This window comes from Ptychodera flava, chromosome 8 (genome assembly GCF_041260155.1).
Source record: "Ptychodera flava strain L36383 chromosome 8, AS_Pfla_20210202, whole genome shotgun sequence".
Classification (NCBI taxonomy): Eukaryota; Metazoa; Hemichordata; class Enteropneusta; family Ptychoderidae; genus Ptychodera; species Ptychodera flava.
Window position 1 is genome coordinate 24,886,118 of NC_091935.1, and position 18,281 is coordinate 24,904,398.

Below are 18,281 nucleotides of genomic sequence, written 5' to 3' on the forward strand. Positions count from 1 at the left end.
ACCTTGAAACAAAAACCTGCGATAACAGTTTTGTTTTACAATCTTTTATACTATAAGAGACTCCTGAGAAGGTGATACAGATTGTATCGTCTTCAGTGTCAAGTTCTATGATATGAGAAACAATCTACATTAACTTTCCATTGCCTTGGAATAGAATGAATTATACTACACCATTTCATAATATTACACTGTGAAATACTATTTTTTACAGAATTCCAATCCCGGACTTTACCGGATCTGTCAAAAAAAACTCTGACATAAACAAAACCAGCTTCATAAAATTCTTTATAGAAAACACTTTGACCTGCAATGAGAATCTGACTGTTGTTCCAGACAAACTGATTGATAAAATTCTTATAGGAATTAGAGACTAAAGTAATCTCTCTCTCCAAGTTTGAAGCATGCTTTGCTCAAATTCAGACAAGTTAATAGGCAAAAACTTAATGTCAAAATTTCGTTTCAAAAGAAAGTGAATACCCCCAATAACCTTTTTTTTTTTTTTGACAAAAACAATTTCCATGGGGGGACACATCATCATCACAGAATCGACGATGCCAATTGATTCTTTGTGCTTTATAAATAGCATAAATGTCTGGCATACCTATTCCACCATCTTTAATAGCTCCAATAACAGTATTGCGTGCTACCTTATCTGGGCCATTCCACAAAAAGGAGAAAAGTAACTTATTAACCTCCTTTAAGTGATCAGTATGTGGCTCAGACAAATTAAGAACATATAGAAAACGTGAAATACCTAAAGTTTTAATGATCTGTACTTTCCCTAAAAGCGAACGTCCTCTCATCTTCCAAAAATTAAGAGAGTTATTTAAGCTTTCGATCGGCCTAGCCATATTCAGACGTGCAGCAATTTTTGTATCATAGGAAATATAAATACCAACAATCTTAATTGGACCATCAGGCCATTTCAACCCTAATGGTTTGGAAGTATTATTCTTGAGCCTTCCAAGCCACATAGCCTCACATTTATTCTTATTTACCGTTAAACCAGGAATCATTTGAAAATGTTTTAAAAGCCCAAATAAATATTCCATAGACAAGACATCCTTCAGAAAACATGTTAAATCGTCGGCATATGAGGCATTTTTCAACTCAATCTCATCACACATTATTCCATTTATATCCTGATTTGTTCTCATAGAAACAAGTAAAACTTCCAATGCAATGATAAATAACAAAGGTGAGATTGGATCACCTTGTCTAACCCCTCTAGAAAGATTAAAATATCCAGTACTGAAATATATCCAGTAATGAGAAACACTTGCGAAAGAAAGACTCAAAGTGTGTACAACTGCTTCCTCCAGAAACGGAAAGTCATACTGTGGCAATTCCAGTCTGAATTACATATGACAGAAATCAATGCGTTTGAAGATCTATCAATTCTGCATTTACACTTGTAAATGCTATATCGGATAACTTCCCCGAGGGGCATAATATTGTTAGACACAAACATATTCTAAGCACTGCTACCAGCAGATACACCTAGAAGCCTCCTCCAAACATTGTTATACATACCTTTTAGTTTGTTCAAAACCTTTGATTTGCAGTGAAACCACAAATGGCAGCAATAAATATTTCTACAGTAAGCAGAAAACAACACTTTCTTGACATCAGTAAAACAGTGTTTACATTGTCTCAATAGCATATTGGCTCTAACAATGAAAGTACGTCTTTGTCGTTCAATATCGACATCATCAGCCTTATCATTTGTAATAACGTGCCCCAAATGAGTGTGCTGAATAAATTTTACCCCTGCTACCGTTGAGCATTACACAAGGTGTACGAGAAACGATAATTTTTCTTCCATTAAAAACCATACATTCCGTTTTTTGGGAATTATAAATTATGTCATTTACTTTACCGTAAACTTCACATACATAAAGAAGATACTGTAAACCCTTCACACTTGGACCGAGAAGAGTCATATCATCAGCATAGCTTAAGTTATTTGCTATGACACCACAGATATAACACCCAATGCTAGTGTCATGTCACAAAGCTTCTGAATGAGATCATCAATGTGAATGTTAAAACAGTAGGGAGAGAGCAACCCTCCTTGCCTTACACCATTACTTACAGAGAACCAATCAGACATTGAATTTCCCCATCGAACACAAAACAAGTGGTTTCTATTCCAGAAATAAAGAAATCTTACAATAGACGTGTCATTCCTGTCAATGAGCTTCTGCATTAAGTTTAAAGTGATCCATGCGGTCGAATGCTTTCGATGCATCGAGAAAACAAACGAAAATCGGACCCCCCCTTTGCTGGTATAGTAATCAACTATTCCTTTGAAGGCGAATAAACTGAGGTCAGTAGAATGGTTACGTTTGAAACCAAATTGAAGATAATGAGAAATCATATGATACTGACGACATCTCTTAAGAACAATATGCTCCAGCACCTTTGAAAGAATAGTAGCCAATGCTATGGGTCGGTAGTTTGAGACGTCACTGGCCAGCTTTGTTTTATCCTTGATGATAGAAACCAAAATAACATCAGTGAGACGAGAAAGCAAATAACCATGAGAAAGCATTGCGATATTTTCATAGACAACAAAAATAATAATCTGAACGATGAAAACACAAGAGTATACCGCCTGTGTATTCCTGAGGAATAACGTGAATAATTTGCGGAAACAACGAACTCAAAGCTGGTCGCGGTACCGTGTGCTCCGTAAGCATTGTAACCAGGGTAAGGCGCGACGTTACACAGTGTTCGCGCCGTTGAGATTCAGTCGATTTTTGTTCCCGAAAAATTGCGTAACTTTGTCTATATAGGTAAATTTCTAAGCCTTTGCTGTCTTTGAAATAGTGTATAACTTTGCGGAAGGTATACGTGTAGCCCGAGAGGTCGCCTGGCATTTGCTCAATACACGAGCGTGAATACCATTGATCCTCGCTCACATGACGGACGACCAGAAATGATTGACAACTTGCCAACGGCGTATTGATATTGTTCCCAAAGTAGTTCAAAAGTTTAAACCCAGAATTGTCATGGAAAACTTCTTGTACTTTGCACAAAATAAAGAATTCTTGGCTTGTGCATGTGATAAGAATATTATTCCCTAATATTTTTCTTCGTTCAGCTCGGAAATTACTAGTGACGTAAAGACCGTGTCACCACTCGTCGAATATGATAGGGAATAATATCTAATTGCACTTACTTTGAATGTAATAAACTCCACTAAACACTTACTGTAGGTTTTCGGAGAAGTAGACATCGTCGTATCCCACTTAATTTGACTTCCGAATTGGAAGTGGCACTCTTGTAATCTGATGCTAGGGAGTATGAACATCTTCTATGAAACGAAGGGAAAATATCGTATAGGCATGAGTCAGTGTAGTGGAGAGCGCCTTAAATCTGATAACATATTCGTAGCGCATCCACTCAAACTCAGAACTGGTTGCAAAATGTCGGATTCCAAAGATCGCCCCTTAAAAACAAACGACTTTTATTAACTTTTCCACGAGACAGCAATCATTTAGGATCAAATATGGACTCTTTGTATCAAAATAAGGACATATGTACAGATGTTACATAGACAATATCATTCTACTTTAACCGTCACCGAGACCATGAACAGTTATGTGTTATTATCTGAGGAGTGGAGTTGCCGTCAATGACTTGTAGTTCTGAAATTTTTGGTTAATATCGTAGATATAGTAAGGTATATTCAAATTTGCCTTTCATTTAAAATTCATTCAGAGCAACGAAACAACTAATGCAACTTCAAGAAAGTCAATGCTTACAGAGGAATCAACTCCAACTCGTCTTACGTTTGAAAATGTATCAATAATGGACGGAAACAAGGTGAGGAAATTTTATCCCTATTATACAGTGCGTTTCACCTAGGTACCGCAACTCAGCGTGTGAGACAGACACAATCCACATACAAAACACACGATTAGTTTGGGTACCACGGACACATTTTAAAGCCACCGACTCGTCGATTTATTACAGTAAACCAGCATGGGGCAGCCGCTGTCTCGACTGAGAGATAAACAGTTGACTAGACTTGATCTACAATGTAACTGTTTATTTTACAATTTTAGCTAAGAGTTCAAGAGGTGAAGTATTCTCAACAGAAACAAACTAAAAAGCCACACATTGTAGATCAACATACATATATTGCATACATACATAAATACATACATACATACATACATACATACATACATACATACATACATACATACATACATACATGCATGCATGCATGCATGCAGACAGACAGACAGACAGACAGACAGACAGACAAACATGCACGAATGAATAAATGTACACATATACACACGGCTACGCAAATATGTGTTCAGGCCATGGTCCATAGTTGGATGGCAAAGAATAATATTTAATGACTTGAGTGAACTCACAGATTTCTCGCTAACAAGGAAAGATTATTACCGAATAACAAGAAAGAAACAAAGAGTGACATGAGACAGACAGACCGACAGAAATCCAGCGTATAATTTATGTCCTTGATATCGTCATTTCGTAGTACTATTTATCACAGAGTAACATAAACAGAGTGGCAACACTTGCATGCCTTTTGTTCCATGGTCGTCTCGGTAGACTATTGGCTTTTCATATTAAAATGAGCTTAAAAGGTGTTAAACTTTTTGGAGGCTTGGTTTGTGGTTGATAATTACACGAGATTATGCGAAACATACGACGAGATGGCATCGTACTGCCAGTCGCGTAGCAACCATAGTTACTTTGTGAGCTCTCAGGCCAGAAACACTGCCTCACGCCAATCAAAACATAACACGCCAGCAGTTTCATAAACATGTCCTTTCTTGGCGCACGTGTAAAAGACGGTATGACTGACCGTAAACCATTGAGTAAAACCAGACAGTATCGATAAAAGACTTTCAAATTCGGTTCCAAAACACTCATTATATATTCATAAAAATATGAGAGGAATTTTTAAAACGGTAAAACCCACTTTCCTGAAGCTCAAAACACTCCCGTTTTCTCCAGCACATCAATTCCGATCAGCACCACACGACAACAACAACACAAGCTTTGTCGAACATACTTTCGCTTAACAATTGGTGAAAATCCGAAAATTACCGAAGAGTGCATGGTCGGCACTCTTCGGAAAAGAGAGCCAAGAGCTTCGTGAGGCGAGGCAAACATGGATTGCTTACGTAACCGCTTCACGCCTTAAACAATAGCTGTTGCCACTCTGTCTATGATATTACTCTGTGTATTTATTAACCAACGGCAGCTACTTTTTCTGTCATAATAGAATGAGCGATTCAAGGTAGCCTCGGACACGGGTGACATTTCCGTCGCGGGATACCTTGACAGTAATATAGATGGAAAATACATCCTAACCATCCTTATTGAGACAGTTCAGGTGAGTTACAGTGTATGATTCGATAAAAATCTGCGCTTACATTTCCCTGCTTTCAAGAATTACCCACGACCACATCAAAATTAGGCTGGGCTCCTGAATCAGAAAGAAGGTTCTAAAAGCTTTCATGGTCGATAATGGTATATCTTTTATAATTTTTATAACCTTTTGAAGATCACACTCTTGTACAGCAATGCTTTGCGCATATGACTACATAGGTTTATATTTGGTGGTAGCGTAGTGACGTACCCATACCAACGTTTGACCTTTTCGGTATAGTTGTGCGCTTTCCATGATTTTTCTACCAAATATCTGGAAAACATTACAAGAGTTTATTTCTTCATATGGCTACCAAAAATCATGTCATCATTGCATTTTTAAATAAGTTAGCTGACTTGCTAATGTAGAATATTTTTAGAAGCTTCCGCTTTTGATAGCATAGCTAAGTCAATGCTGGTGCTGCTACTGCTGCTGTGGAACCTATGGAACACTCAGATTTCCAGGTACTTTAATACGGTGACAATGCTCTGGCTTTTTCCACTTGTGATGAACAGAAAATCAAATATTTATTACTTGTAATTTCACACCCACCACCATTACAAGTGTGTCTTGCCGTCCGAAAGTTTGCCGTATAGTGCACCGTTACGGTATTAAGCTGCTGTACATGACGTCCAGTCACATATGACACAAAAAAGATAATCCATGCGCACCTCTCTCTTGCGCATGTACGATAACCCTTGACACAAATAAATGGTTTACACGATTTTCAAAATTTTCGACAAGATGCATATTGAATAGCTATGTCTTGATATCAATGTACTCCGTTTACTTTTTCGCTTATACCCATGCCACGTCATGAATGCAGAACACAAGCAAGTCGCTGTGCAGTGTAACAATAACACTTGCAGACGTCGACGGATGGCCACCATATTACAATGAAACGTGTGAGATGCCGACGAGAGGGCTGCGAAAAGTGGTAAGCATTCTCAACTATTTCATCTTAATAGAATGCAAGTAAGTATCATTTTGCCAAGTAACATATATCATTACTTACGTACTTGAAGTAATTGTGTTATTATTTATAACGCTCTGGACATCGATATATATATATATATATATATATATATATATATATATATATATAATATTATATATATATATATATATATATATAAGTATATATATACATAGGCATATATATATATATATATATATATATATATATATATATATATATATATAATATATATATATTTTATTATTTATTTTATTATATGTCAGTATTTATTTGTTCGGTGAGAAGGTTTTCGGGATAAACCCGTCCCATTAATGCCTTTTTTAAGTGTGGCAAGACGTGCATTTCTCCCTTCTGACTCTGAGCAAATGCGACAAATGCGTATATCAAGCCCATAAGGAATGCCGAGTTTAACATGTCTAGGGTGGGATGATTTGAAATGTAAATATTTACACACTTTCTCATCGAACAAATAAAGTGTGCCAGATCTATCCCCAGATCGACTATCCTCCAATATAATGAACAAAAAAGAGACTCCCGTATCCCCTTTGTCACCACTTTCAATCCCTGCCACCCAAATTCGCGTCACGTCATAAACTCCAATTTCCATATATTACACAAGTCAGCCAAATGCAAACTAGCCATACCCAACAAACCGATAATTTCATATCGACGTAATGTAAATCTTCCGGACCTGTTAGTTCGTTCAGATATTTCCAACGCCAGCACAGGTAATCCGGGGTTTTTTAAGTGTCAATCCACCAGGGGATGCAACATCTTCAAACACACATCAGACACAACACAATTCCACAGCACAGTTAAACAAGAACACTTACGAAATAAGAAACAACATTAGTTGCACTTCCAAAAACATAGTTTACCTACTGACATGCAAACGCTGCCTTAAACAATACGTGGGAGAAACAAAAACATCACTCCGTCTCCGTTTCAACGATCACCTTTCCTCAGTTCGTCATAAAAAAAGACACTCCAGTTGCCATTCATTTCAATTCCGGCGAAACACAACATAAATGACATTACAATCATTGGAATTATACTAGTAAACAGACAAGACGACAAATTAAGAAAACAAATTGAATCACTGTGGATCAAAAAACTAGACACACTCTTTCCTACCGGGATGAATGTCCGTCCAATATTCAAATGAGCTTTGAACAGCGCCACCATACATCAGTGTATAGAAGCAGTTACGCTAACACATCCACACGCCACTTTCCATCCCCAGGCGTAGGACCAACAAGTGTCGTTTTTCCATGTAACCTCCAGGTCAGTCCCTGTACACTCTTTCCTCATGTATATTTTCAGAGAAACGAGTATTTTAGTCACACAATCCCGTCTGGGTAAAATGTACTTTAACTCAACTTCATCTTTGTATTTCCCGTTTTCAGTATACACCTGACGAAGCTCCAACTTTAGAGCGAAACGTTGTGTTTTTGAGGTACAATAAAGACGTCATGATCTGGACAACCAGGTGTGGAAGTGTATTCAATCCATCCAGTTTCTACCATCTTCACTCCACTCCACGCTCTAGTGGGATCACCTGATTAGTTCTGTTTCTAATATATATATATATATATATATATATATATATATATATATATATATATATATATATATATATATATATATATATATATATATATATATATATATATATATATGTGTATGTTTTGGTTTTGTATTTACCAGGAAATGCCTATTGCCTTATTTTATGGACATTCAAAGGTGCCGTTGGAGGTCGTATTTCCACATGTTTATAAGGAGAGGTTCAAAGGAGATGTCAATAATGATCAATGTAAGTATTTGATATTGAAACATTTCAAATGCAGATTAAACCATAAAACAACACGTTGAATATCTCAGGTCCCTATTTCATGCTCCTTTTGAATAGACACACTTATTAAGCAATAATGTACCCCCTCCCGGCCAATAATGGACGAAAGCAAACTTTGTACTCCATAATGTACTCGGATTAGCCTCGCCCATGAGAGACGTAACGTAGAGTGGCTACGCGTTCCGTACGCGTAATGTTCTGCATAGACTCGGATGTGTTCGTGCCGACTCACACAGCCGACTCACACAGTCGCATTGTTTAAAGGATTTTGCTCTGATATCAGGTTAATAGAACACAGAGACAAGAACTTGAAAATACTGAAATTTTACTTTGTGTTTGACAAACCGTGTAAAGTCACAGAGGTAAAACAAATGACAATGTTAATTTCAGTCTAGACTGGATGTTATCGGCAGTGCAGTGTATGCGACACATGCTGCGCGTACGGGGGTGTCGTCGTTTGCGAGTGCACTGCAGGAGGTACTTTTGCTTTGTTCGGCAAAACTTTCCATCCTTTCTGTTGCCTAATATATCTCAAAATCAGACGGCGATCGATAAAAGCAAGGGCAACGATACAAAAGGAAAGGAATGTCAGTTTTGAATATCAAGTGCATGGCGAAGCGAGCGTGAAAATCGCTCCCGGAAAAGGTGAACGAGAAAAGTGGCCGTACTGTACAGTAGAAAACGACTGCCAAACGACAAGAGAACGTGTGACATCATCAGAACATGATAAGAGCGCGCAAAAAGTGATGATGTATCCGTTCCTGTTCCGTTCCCGTATGAAATCTTAACCTCTCTATTACGTCGTGCAAAGTTTGCTTTCGTCCATTATTGGCCGGAAGGGGGTACATTATTGCTATTATTCTATAGTTTTGGCAATGTCAGTGAATTTGCAGTTGTACAAAACGAATAAAAAAAGAAATTTAAAGGGAGTTTGAAGCCAGTGAGCGTCGTCCGGCATGATCGGCCCTGAATCTGTATACTGTATACATTTACACGCACTCCACATTGCACTGCACTGAACACGCACGTTCAACACAAAAAATGAGCAGCACTTTAACGGTTCAATTTGGAAATAAAAAACGATGTATTTTCGAAGGAAATGAAAAGGAATTGCATCCCTACCGCCTATATCGAACTTGAAACATCACCTTTCAATATAATGCCATTCAAAAAGCTGAAACGGTGAAGTGCCAGACATGAAGAAAACGGAATGTTCATGCATCGACATCAGCATGATCAGCGAGCTGCATGGTATCAGCTGATCAAAACGATCATTATTATGTCGCTAGCAGTACAGCATTCAATTGCAAACGATATCAACAGAGTTCAACAATGTTATTCAAATGTTTAAATTTCATTAACAATTGTGTCTATAAATTTAATTTTCGGTGGCTTCTTGAGAACTTGGGAGCTCTTTTGTTTCGGCGAACGGGAAAACGAGACTTAAACGGATGCTTGAAAGGTAAAGTTGACAAACATACTGAAGGGTCTCTGTCGCGATGTCGAGAACAAGGCAAGGTGAAACCACAGACAAGGACAAAAAAAAAGATAAATGAAAATTCACTGGTATCGACAAAGCTATAGTATAATATAGAAATAAAGGGCGACGCCCTGGTGGTTAATGTTTATTTATGGGCAAGGCGAGCGGAAAGCCTAAAATTAATGGGCGAGGATTGCCAAGCACCGTTAATTTTGGCTTTCCTCTCGCTCGCGCCAATAATAAACGTTAATGGTCAGGGCGGAGTCTGTCATTTCCATCATATTATCAACGAACCACAGAACACCGTCAAAATTTACGGAAATTTCCCACGCGAAAGACTATACTTGTATTACACAAATGTTGTATTCACTGAACAGTGACGTGCTGCGCTGTACAAGTGTCTGAATTTTGCTCCACTTTATTTTGTGACTGATTATGATGTACGTTTTGGCTGTAAAATTACGATGTGTACGATACTGTGAGTTGTTAACATTATTATTCATATTCACGGGCATGTAAACAAACCATTTCTGTGTATTTGAAGTCAGTCACATGGGTCAGCTCGACAAATCAAAATGCGATGGCCCCAGACAGGGCATGGTAATATAGGTTTGATGTGGTGAAGAGTCACTGCTACAATAGCGACTATTCCATTTAGCAAAATAGTATATATATAGACTTGCCTCAAGTCTGGATAATTGATATCACAACAGAGTAAACTTACGGAATAAACTTCAGCTGACTGTCGTATTGATGATGAGTTGATCGCAAAATCGAAGCAACAATATACTTCAGAACACTGTCGCGTACACAAAGTGGTGAACGCGAAACCCACACTGGAGCGTACGCCCGAGAAAAGCATGCCAAGCGACTGGTAAGCTTGCCTGTGAAATTAAAGCATATACGCTAAAACAACAAGCCAATATAAATTGGAATCAGCAGTCACCGTGCAAAATGCCACAGTCCACAGCACAAAATAACGATAAACAGAGTTGGCGGTGAATTATTCGAAACGGTAGAAAGTAAAACACGGCAGAAAAGTCAAGCCATGTGGCGGGAAGAAGTTTGTACTCACCGGTCCAAAGGGGGTCCGTTGACGTCCAAAAACATCTTATAACCATCGCCGGGAGAGAATTCAAAATGCGTCCTTTCACAAGTTTATGTAAGTAAGGAAAAGTAAATGTGGGTGTAAACATTATTTAGTGTAAACATTATTTAACAAAACATCGCAAACATCAAGATTTTTTCAAACTCTCGCTGTTTATCAAAGTTCGATGACTAAAGTCATGATCACAGCCTGATTTATAGAATACGATGCGGTATTTTTTTAATTTTAGGTAAGCTGACAATCTATTTCCCCATTTTAGTGTGGTACCGGTCCATAAATCTCGACCTTAGAAGATCTGATTACATATTGAAGGTATTAGGCGTCGGCGACCTTGAAGTAGCGTTCAGCGTTTATCAAGAAAAGGTATTCTGGTTATCGGACGTTCTGATGTATATTTGAATTACTTCGTAGCCTAAAAAGAATCGCCGACCAGTTGCTATGCACGCTTTCAACTTAGATGAAGTAATCATTCGAATATTTGAGAAGTACAAAACTAGGTCAGCTACGGAAAAGATTCCGTTGTTTAATAACTTGATATATGTTTCCTGTCCATGTAAATACATACGGTTTCAATTCCAAGTTTGTTCCTCTGCTAGAATCATCCCCTATGCACGTCAGGGACCGATATTCAGACAATTTTTTTTCTTATTGCCTACCATGTGCGAGGGTTCTTTATATGGCACAAGACCACTAATTCATTTCCCATAGGCCACCACAGTAGCGTTGAGCTCGATTTTCCTATTTTAAAACATTTAGCGGCACGAATCCTCTTAACAGGTATTAGGTCAATGTCAGCTTGACTACTGATTAATTTTTCGTGTGGGCAAGTCCACGGAAATTTTGAGATAGCGATGAAAATAGCCCCCTCAGTGGTGTTTTTGACAAATTTCAGGCTTATTGTTATGATTTCTATTAGCCTTAGAACTCCTCATATTACCATCAATGCTTCAGCCATTATTCACAACAGTCTACACTTTGATTCAGGTAGAAAATATCTTTACAAAAATGCTTGACGTTAAAGTTCAAACTAAACAAGCATCCATGCAGATATCAAAACTTCAAGGTCTGCACTATTTTTCTTCCGAACTATCTTCGTGGGTAACGAACCCGGAAGTGAATTAGTGATCTTGTGCCATATAGCTTATAGAGTAAATAAAGTTTTCGCCGACTTAGTTTTTTGAAAAATCAGGAATTATCTTTTCCCCAAATAGATAACACAGAAATGGCGGCTGTTTTGAATTTCAAATATCGGTCAATATTAGGTAATCCGTTTCTTGAGGGAAGTTTGAGCAAAAGTGTAAATCTTTCACTTTCGAGACGCGAACTACCTTAATGCAATGACTGCAGTCATTCAATAATTCGTAATTGTAGACCTGCAATGTGTAGTGCCTAATTATGGCAATCTATCAACTAATACGTTGCCTTTACAGGCAGACTTTCCACCGGATTCTTGTATGATGAGGAATGGTTCAACCCAATCGTTGTGACCGATGGAGGACCCTATGCATTATTGAAATTAGTGTTCAATAACATCAACACCAACTTACTTTCTGTGCCAATAAAATGGACATTTCAGGTCAGAAAACAACAATTATCCTCCGGTGAGGGATGGATAGACTACATAGGTAAGTAAAATCACTATAAACACGATACTCATAAAATCAAGTGTGGAACTAAAACAGAAAAGTGGATGAGGTTACATTTGCAGATTAAATCGACACTACTTCACCAAACAATTTATCCCAAATTAGTTCCAATCATGTTCATACTTACAAACTGAAAGCACCTTCCATGTCATCTCTTTTCTGCTCCAGTCTATAATTTCATTCTGTATTTAGAAACATAAAAAGTATTTTTTTCAATCACAATGATGAATTTTCAAAAAATTGAAAATATGCCACATACGCTATCACTTTATTTTCAAATCGTAAAATGCAGTAAAAATGATTACATAAATTATTTTTAGGTTGTCCCGATGGAAAGTATGGCTTCCTCTGCGACAAACTGTGCATTTGCAAAAATGATGCAAGATGCAATGTTTTCAATGGCGCTTGTAAGTGCAAATCCGGATGGCAAGGACCTGCTTCTGATATCCGTAAGTAAACACAGACAGAAAGGCCTGCAGACCCTGACAGAAAGGTCAGGCAGACTCTCTCTCTCACTCACTCTCTGTCTGTCTGTCTGTCTGTCTATCTCTGTCTCTCTCTTTCTCTCTTATTTATAACGCTCTGCTTTCAATATATAATACACACAGATAGATAGATAGATAGATAGATAGATAGATAGATAGATAGATAGATAGATAGATAGATAGATAGATAGATAGATAGATAGATAGATAGATAGATAGATAGATAGATAGATAGATAGATAGATAGATAGATAGATAGATAAATAGATACAAATACGCTTGTGAGTTTCAAGATCACGTTGAGTAGAGTGCTCGATACCGAAGAAGAGCTTGATAAATGACTATTTTTACCAGTATAAACCAGTTTTACATTCCCACTTCAAATTTGTTCGTATAGTCAGCAAAGGCTAGCTACACTCGATGAATTCAAGGCGCGAGCTTGCATATGTTATCTTGGGAAATGGATCCTTAATAATTCCGCTTTTGTTTCACGCATTTGACACGTTCTAGAGTTCTAATGGAAGATTACCTATATTAGACTGATAACGTCATGTTTTCAAGTTGTTTCTCTCAATGTTTGTACATCAGGAATTTCCTTCGATGTCTACAGGTGGAAACTAATTCATTTATGTTATTGTGGCAACGTGTTTCTGGATGGCTGTCCGGGATCAGAAAAACATTTCTCATGTAAGCACAGGTTGCATCTTTTAGTAACATTTGAATATGATTTACATTGCCTGATGATTTTCCATTTGAGGGTGTATTGTGTAGTTGAGTCATTTAACAAATATATTTGCTTAGTTCTGTGCCGTTTCTGTATTTCTCGTTGGGGATCGTGAGCACATGATTTCGGTATCTGGTTTTGAAATCAGTTTCTGTTAGTCCAACGTATGTCTCTTGTGTCATGTTGTCGCCCCTGGTTACTATGGCTTGGTATACTGCTCCTTGTGTGAGGCATTTCCCCGAAAGTGGACATTGACTTCTCTGCCTACAGTTGCATTCTTTATTTGGGGTTGAAGTATTCTTGTTTCCTAGTTCTTTGGCAAGTACATAATAATTTTTTTCTGATCAGCATGACGTTATCAGTCAAATATATGCAAACTTCCAATATAACTCAAGAAAGTGTCAAAAGCATGAAACAAAGGGGTATTGTTAAGGATCCATTTCCCAAGATAATATATGCAAGCTCGAGCCTTGAATTCATCAGTTTAATGCAACCGTCCGACGAGTGTAGCCAGCCTTGCTCACTTATACGAAACAAATTTGTCGTTGGAATGTAATTTGGTTTGCACTGGTTTATATATATATATATATATATATATATATATATATATATATATATATATATATATATATATATATATATATATATATATATATATATATATATATATCGGATGAATACATTTGCACACGTCTACTGATCTGGTTGTATATTTTGGTTTGCACTGGTTTATTCTGTTGGTAATTTTGATACAACGTTTCGTCCTAAAAGTAGGACTTCATCAGGTTGAAGATGTCTGCAAAAGGAGAATACAGACAAAAACAGAACTATGTAAGGCTATGTAAGGCTAGTGTTGATCTTCATTGAAATATACAACCAGATCAGTAAACGTGTGCAAATTTATTCATCGGCTATTACCAAACCACGCTACGAACAACACTTTGAGCTATCTGTACATATATATATATATATATATATATATATATATATATATATATATATATATATATATATATATATATATATATATATATATATATATATATGTGTGTGTGTGTGTGTGTGTGTGTGTATATTCTTTTTTTTATTTATTCTTTTATTTTAATTTAGCCTCTTCATGGATCGATATTCATCCCAAACAACAGCTACTTTTGTATGGTTCACTCCTAATTTTAACGTGTACAACTTATAACATCATATTGCCAAGTGAAAACGACGAGTGGAAGTCCAGGATCTCGTGGTCGCTTAATGGTGAATACTTAAATCACCACACTCTAAACTTTACAAAAGATTTATTCGTTTTTGACGAACCTATGCTCGGGTAGGTACATTTGACTGCTTCTTAGAATCACCCTTAGCCGGTTTATGCAACAATTGTGGGACTCATTATACAAACAAAGATGACAGAGCAACTAATTTTAAGTAATTTATTTTTTGTGATTGATTTGCCGGTTTGATTTTTAATTATCAATTCATTTATTTCATATTTATCTATTTATCTGTATGGATCTGTTTAGCACTGATTTACTAATGTTTGTAACGATAATATGGTTTCTATACTTTTATCTACTTTTACAGTACCTCTAAAATATGGTTATTCAATTTTACATTGGACTAATTATGATAATCTTCAACATTTGCTGCATACTTGTTATTTGGCTAAGCTGACTTGACCCTTCATACACGCATGTAATTTTTTTCCTAGGATATCTGTATTGCAAACGAAGAGAGGTGTCACTGAGGAGACGGCAGGTCACTATAAATGTGAAGCAATAGATGAATACAACAACGTATTCATTGCTACTGCAACCGTTACGACAAGTATGTGCCCCATATCCTACAAAACTATCATGAAACATATATTAAGCCTGTGCAGGGAACTATATGCCCGAGGCCGCAGGTAACCTGTTGCCCAAAGTCGGAAGGGCACACGGTTTACCGCTGTGAGGGTGTAAAGTCTCTCTATTGAACTAATATGTTTTTACGAGCCTCTCCTTAATATTTTTCATGCTAATTTTGGGGGGTTTAATACACAAATTACAGTTATGTGATCGATATTCGTGATAGAGTTAGCTCCATTTAAGTAAGCATGAGTTTCGTCAGTGAGCTGCGCATGAATACATTTGAATTATAGTATGCTGTTTGTCGATTTCTCTTGCATAATCTAGTAAAGAAAACAAACATTTTATTACAACATGTAAATCAAGTTGTTTTTGAATCCCAGAAGTTCTCAAATTAACAATAGTTTAGGGTTATTTTTCAGGCAAATGGTGCCTGTGCAGCCTACAATGTCACCAACAAGTTACCATTGCATTCTATGCATGACGTTCGACATATAAGCATGTAATTATACTACTTTGTTGACATTGCTTCTATGATCGCCAATAGCAATCAAGCTTACGGATATGAGACTCGTATGCATATTCCAATATATTATTTAGTTGGAATATATTATTTTTTGTCTGTATCACACACTTTAACTTGATTAGCGTTTGCGTCTAACCCTACCGAGTACAAAACGGAAATGTATATTGTATATTACCAGACAAGCGCCTTTGTGCCCAAGGGCAGGTGACCATTTTCTTGACATTAGGAGGGCAAACAGTGTCCTGACTCGAGTCTACATAGTCCCTTATGTGGGCTTTAGTGTTTTTACATGCCTCTCTTGCAAATTTTCACTCAAAATTTGAGATTAATTTGCAAAAGACAATTATCTTCTTTTATTTCCATAACCGACAACAGTTAAAAAAGCAATTTTCATCATCAAATAGGGCATTGGCATATTTAAATCACAGTTATGCAATTTGTCTTTATTTAACACATAAATTTTGTACAAGCGGATTTTTTGTGTCAAAAATATAACCTTGTCATTTTTGTTGTCAAGTTTAAAATAGCTCCGGGCCACTACACCATCAACGGTTAATCATTGAATCCTATGGAGCACTCGACGTTCGATATATGAGGCATGTAATAACACGATTGGACCAGAAGGTTTTCACTCTTTTTTCAGATACTTGGTGGGCTTTCCCTTCAAACTCACATTTTGAAACACACGAGCCAAAGTTGTACATATATCTGTTTGTCTGTCTGTGTAGTATATGTATACAAGTGTCTGTCAAAACGTGTTCACGTAGTCAGCAAAATTATAAGCTCACAATTTTTGGAATACCCATGCAATCGAAATGGAAGCTCCAACCTCTTTCAAATCTCACTCTATTGTATTCTAAAATGTGAATAAATACCTAAAAGCCAATGTGCTAAGTTAAGCTGTACGCATCAATCGATAAGTTATTCTCTTTCTATTTACGTGGTTTGTATATTTGCTAGAAGATATTTGCTTTTACTATTTTTGTAACCGTACACGCACATGCGCTTGTAAGAGGCTCAGAAAATACAATTAGATTAATTCAGGCCTTTCGAGGGCATCAGAAAATGGCGATTTTCACATTTCAACAGAAGGATAATCACTCCTTTTTTAACAGAGTGCCCTAAAAATGTTTTCGGACGATACTGCAACATTTCGTGTGACTGTGTACTGCATCGTCTGCTTCTTGTGAGCGATACCGAGGTTGTGTCTGCGATCCCGGCTTCTCGGGGAAACACTGTGAAATAGGTAATGTGGGAAGCGCTTCTAATTTATTTGCATATAGCCAACAGTTCTATAGCTGAATGTGATTCATCCAGTACATTGAAAGTTCTGTCGTTTAAGTATGTAATTTTAAATACACTACCGATTATGCACGGTAATATGTCGAAGATATTAGTATCAAATATACAAACATAACGGATTTACACTTTTTCATTTATGATAAAAATAGTCGAGCTGATAATAATTGAAGACGTAGCAACTAACCCTGCAAATATGTCTTCTTCTTGTCCATTTAGACACAGCGCCACCAATGTTCAAAGAATGCCCGCAAGATATGACGAATTTTGCAGAGGATGACGGGAACTTGAAGGCAACTAACGTGACATGGATTGTACCAACAGTGAAGGACAACTCGGAAAATGTAACTCTATACAGCAACTACACACTAGGCGATATTTTCCAAATAGGGACAACAGTGGTACAATACACAGCATTAGACTCGGCTAATAATACTGCATATTGCACGTTTAAAGTCAACGTCCTGTGTAGGTATTACCATTTTATAACGTGTAAAGTGTGAATTTATTAATTTATTTATTATTTATATATTTATTTACTAATTTATTTATCTATTATTTACTTGTTTATTTATTGTTTACTTAATTATTTACCTATTCATTTAGCCCTGATGAAGCTGCAAGTAATAATTATCATATTTTTATTTCTATAATATTTTTTGTTTCTTGACAGATCGAAGCGCGTCACGAACTAGTCTTATCATCGGGATACTAGTTCTTTGCACATGTATGTTTGTTCTTCTTCCATTATTTTTCTGTCTCGGATACCGATACAGGCTCCAACTGTACACAGTATTGACAGCAGATATGGATATTGACTATGATGACGGTAAGAAGTTCTTTACCGATATTGACCAACCTAATTGGCGCAGTTTTTGCCGTATTATACTGCGACAAGTTTGTTGAAATTGTGAGCGTACAC

At 36.9% G+C, this 18,281-nt stretch overlaps 1 protein-coding gene and 1 long non-coding RNA gene across 3 annotated transcripts in view; both read left to right on the forward strand.

Annotated features, from left to right (window-relative positions):
* The first annotated feature begins 8,110 nt into the window (after positions 1-8,110).
* Positions 8,111-12,913, forward strand: LOC139137927 (uncharacterized). The gene is made up of 4 exons (XR_011553499.1): positions 8,111-8,211; positions 11,068-11,201; positions 12,269-12,463; positions 12,805-12,913. It is a non-coding gene; the product is annotated as an uncharacterized lncRNA (long non-coding RNA).
* A 1,896-nt stretch (positions 12,914-14,809) lies between these two features.
* The window catches only part of LOC139137928 (toll-like receptor Tollo), a 4,682-nt gene continuing 1,210 nt past the window's right edge, over positions 14,810-18,281 (forward strand). Inside the window, exons 1-4 of one of the 2 annotated variants that reach the window (XM_070706172.1) lie at positions 14,810-15,014; positions 15,399-15,514; positions 17,579-17,827; positions 18,033-18,188. In XM_070706172.1, coding sequence (XP_070562273.1) covers positions 15,007-15,014; positions 15,399-15,514; positions 17,579-17,827; positions 18,033-18,188 — 529 coding nt within the window. In that variant the 5' untranslated portion in view covers positions 14,810-15,006. Of the gene's footprint in view, positions 15,015-15,397; positions 15,515-17,175; positions 17,307-17,578; positions 17,828-18,032; positions 18,189-18,281 lie in introns of those variants that run through there. The other variant, XM_070706173.1, reaches the window with a different exon arrangement.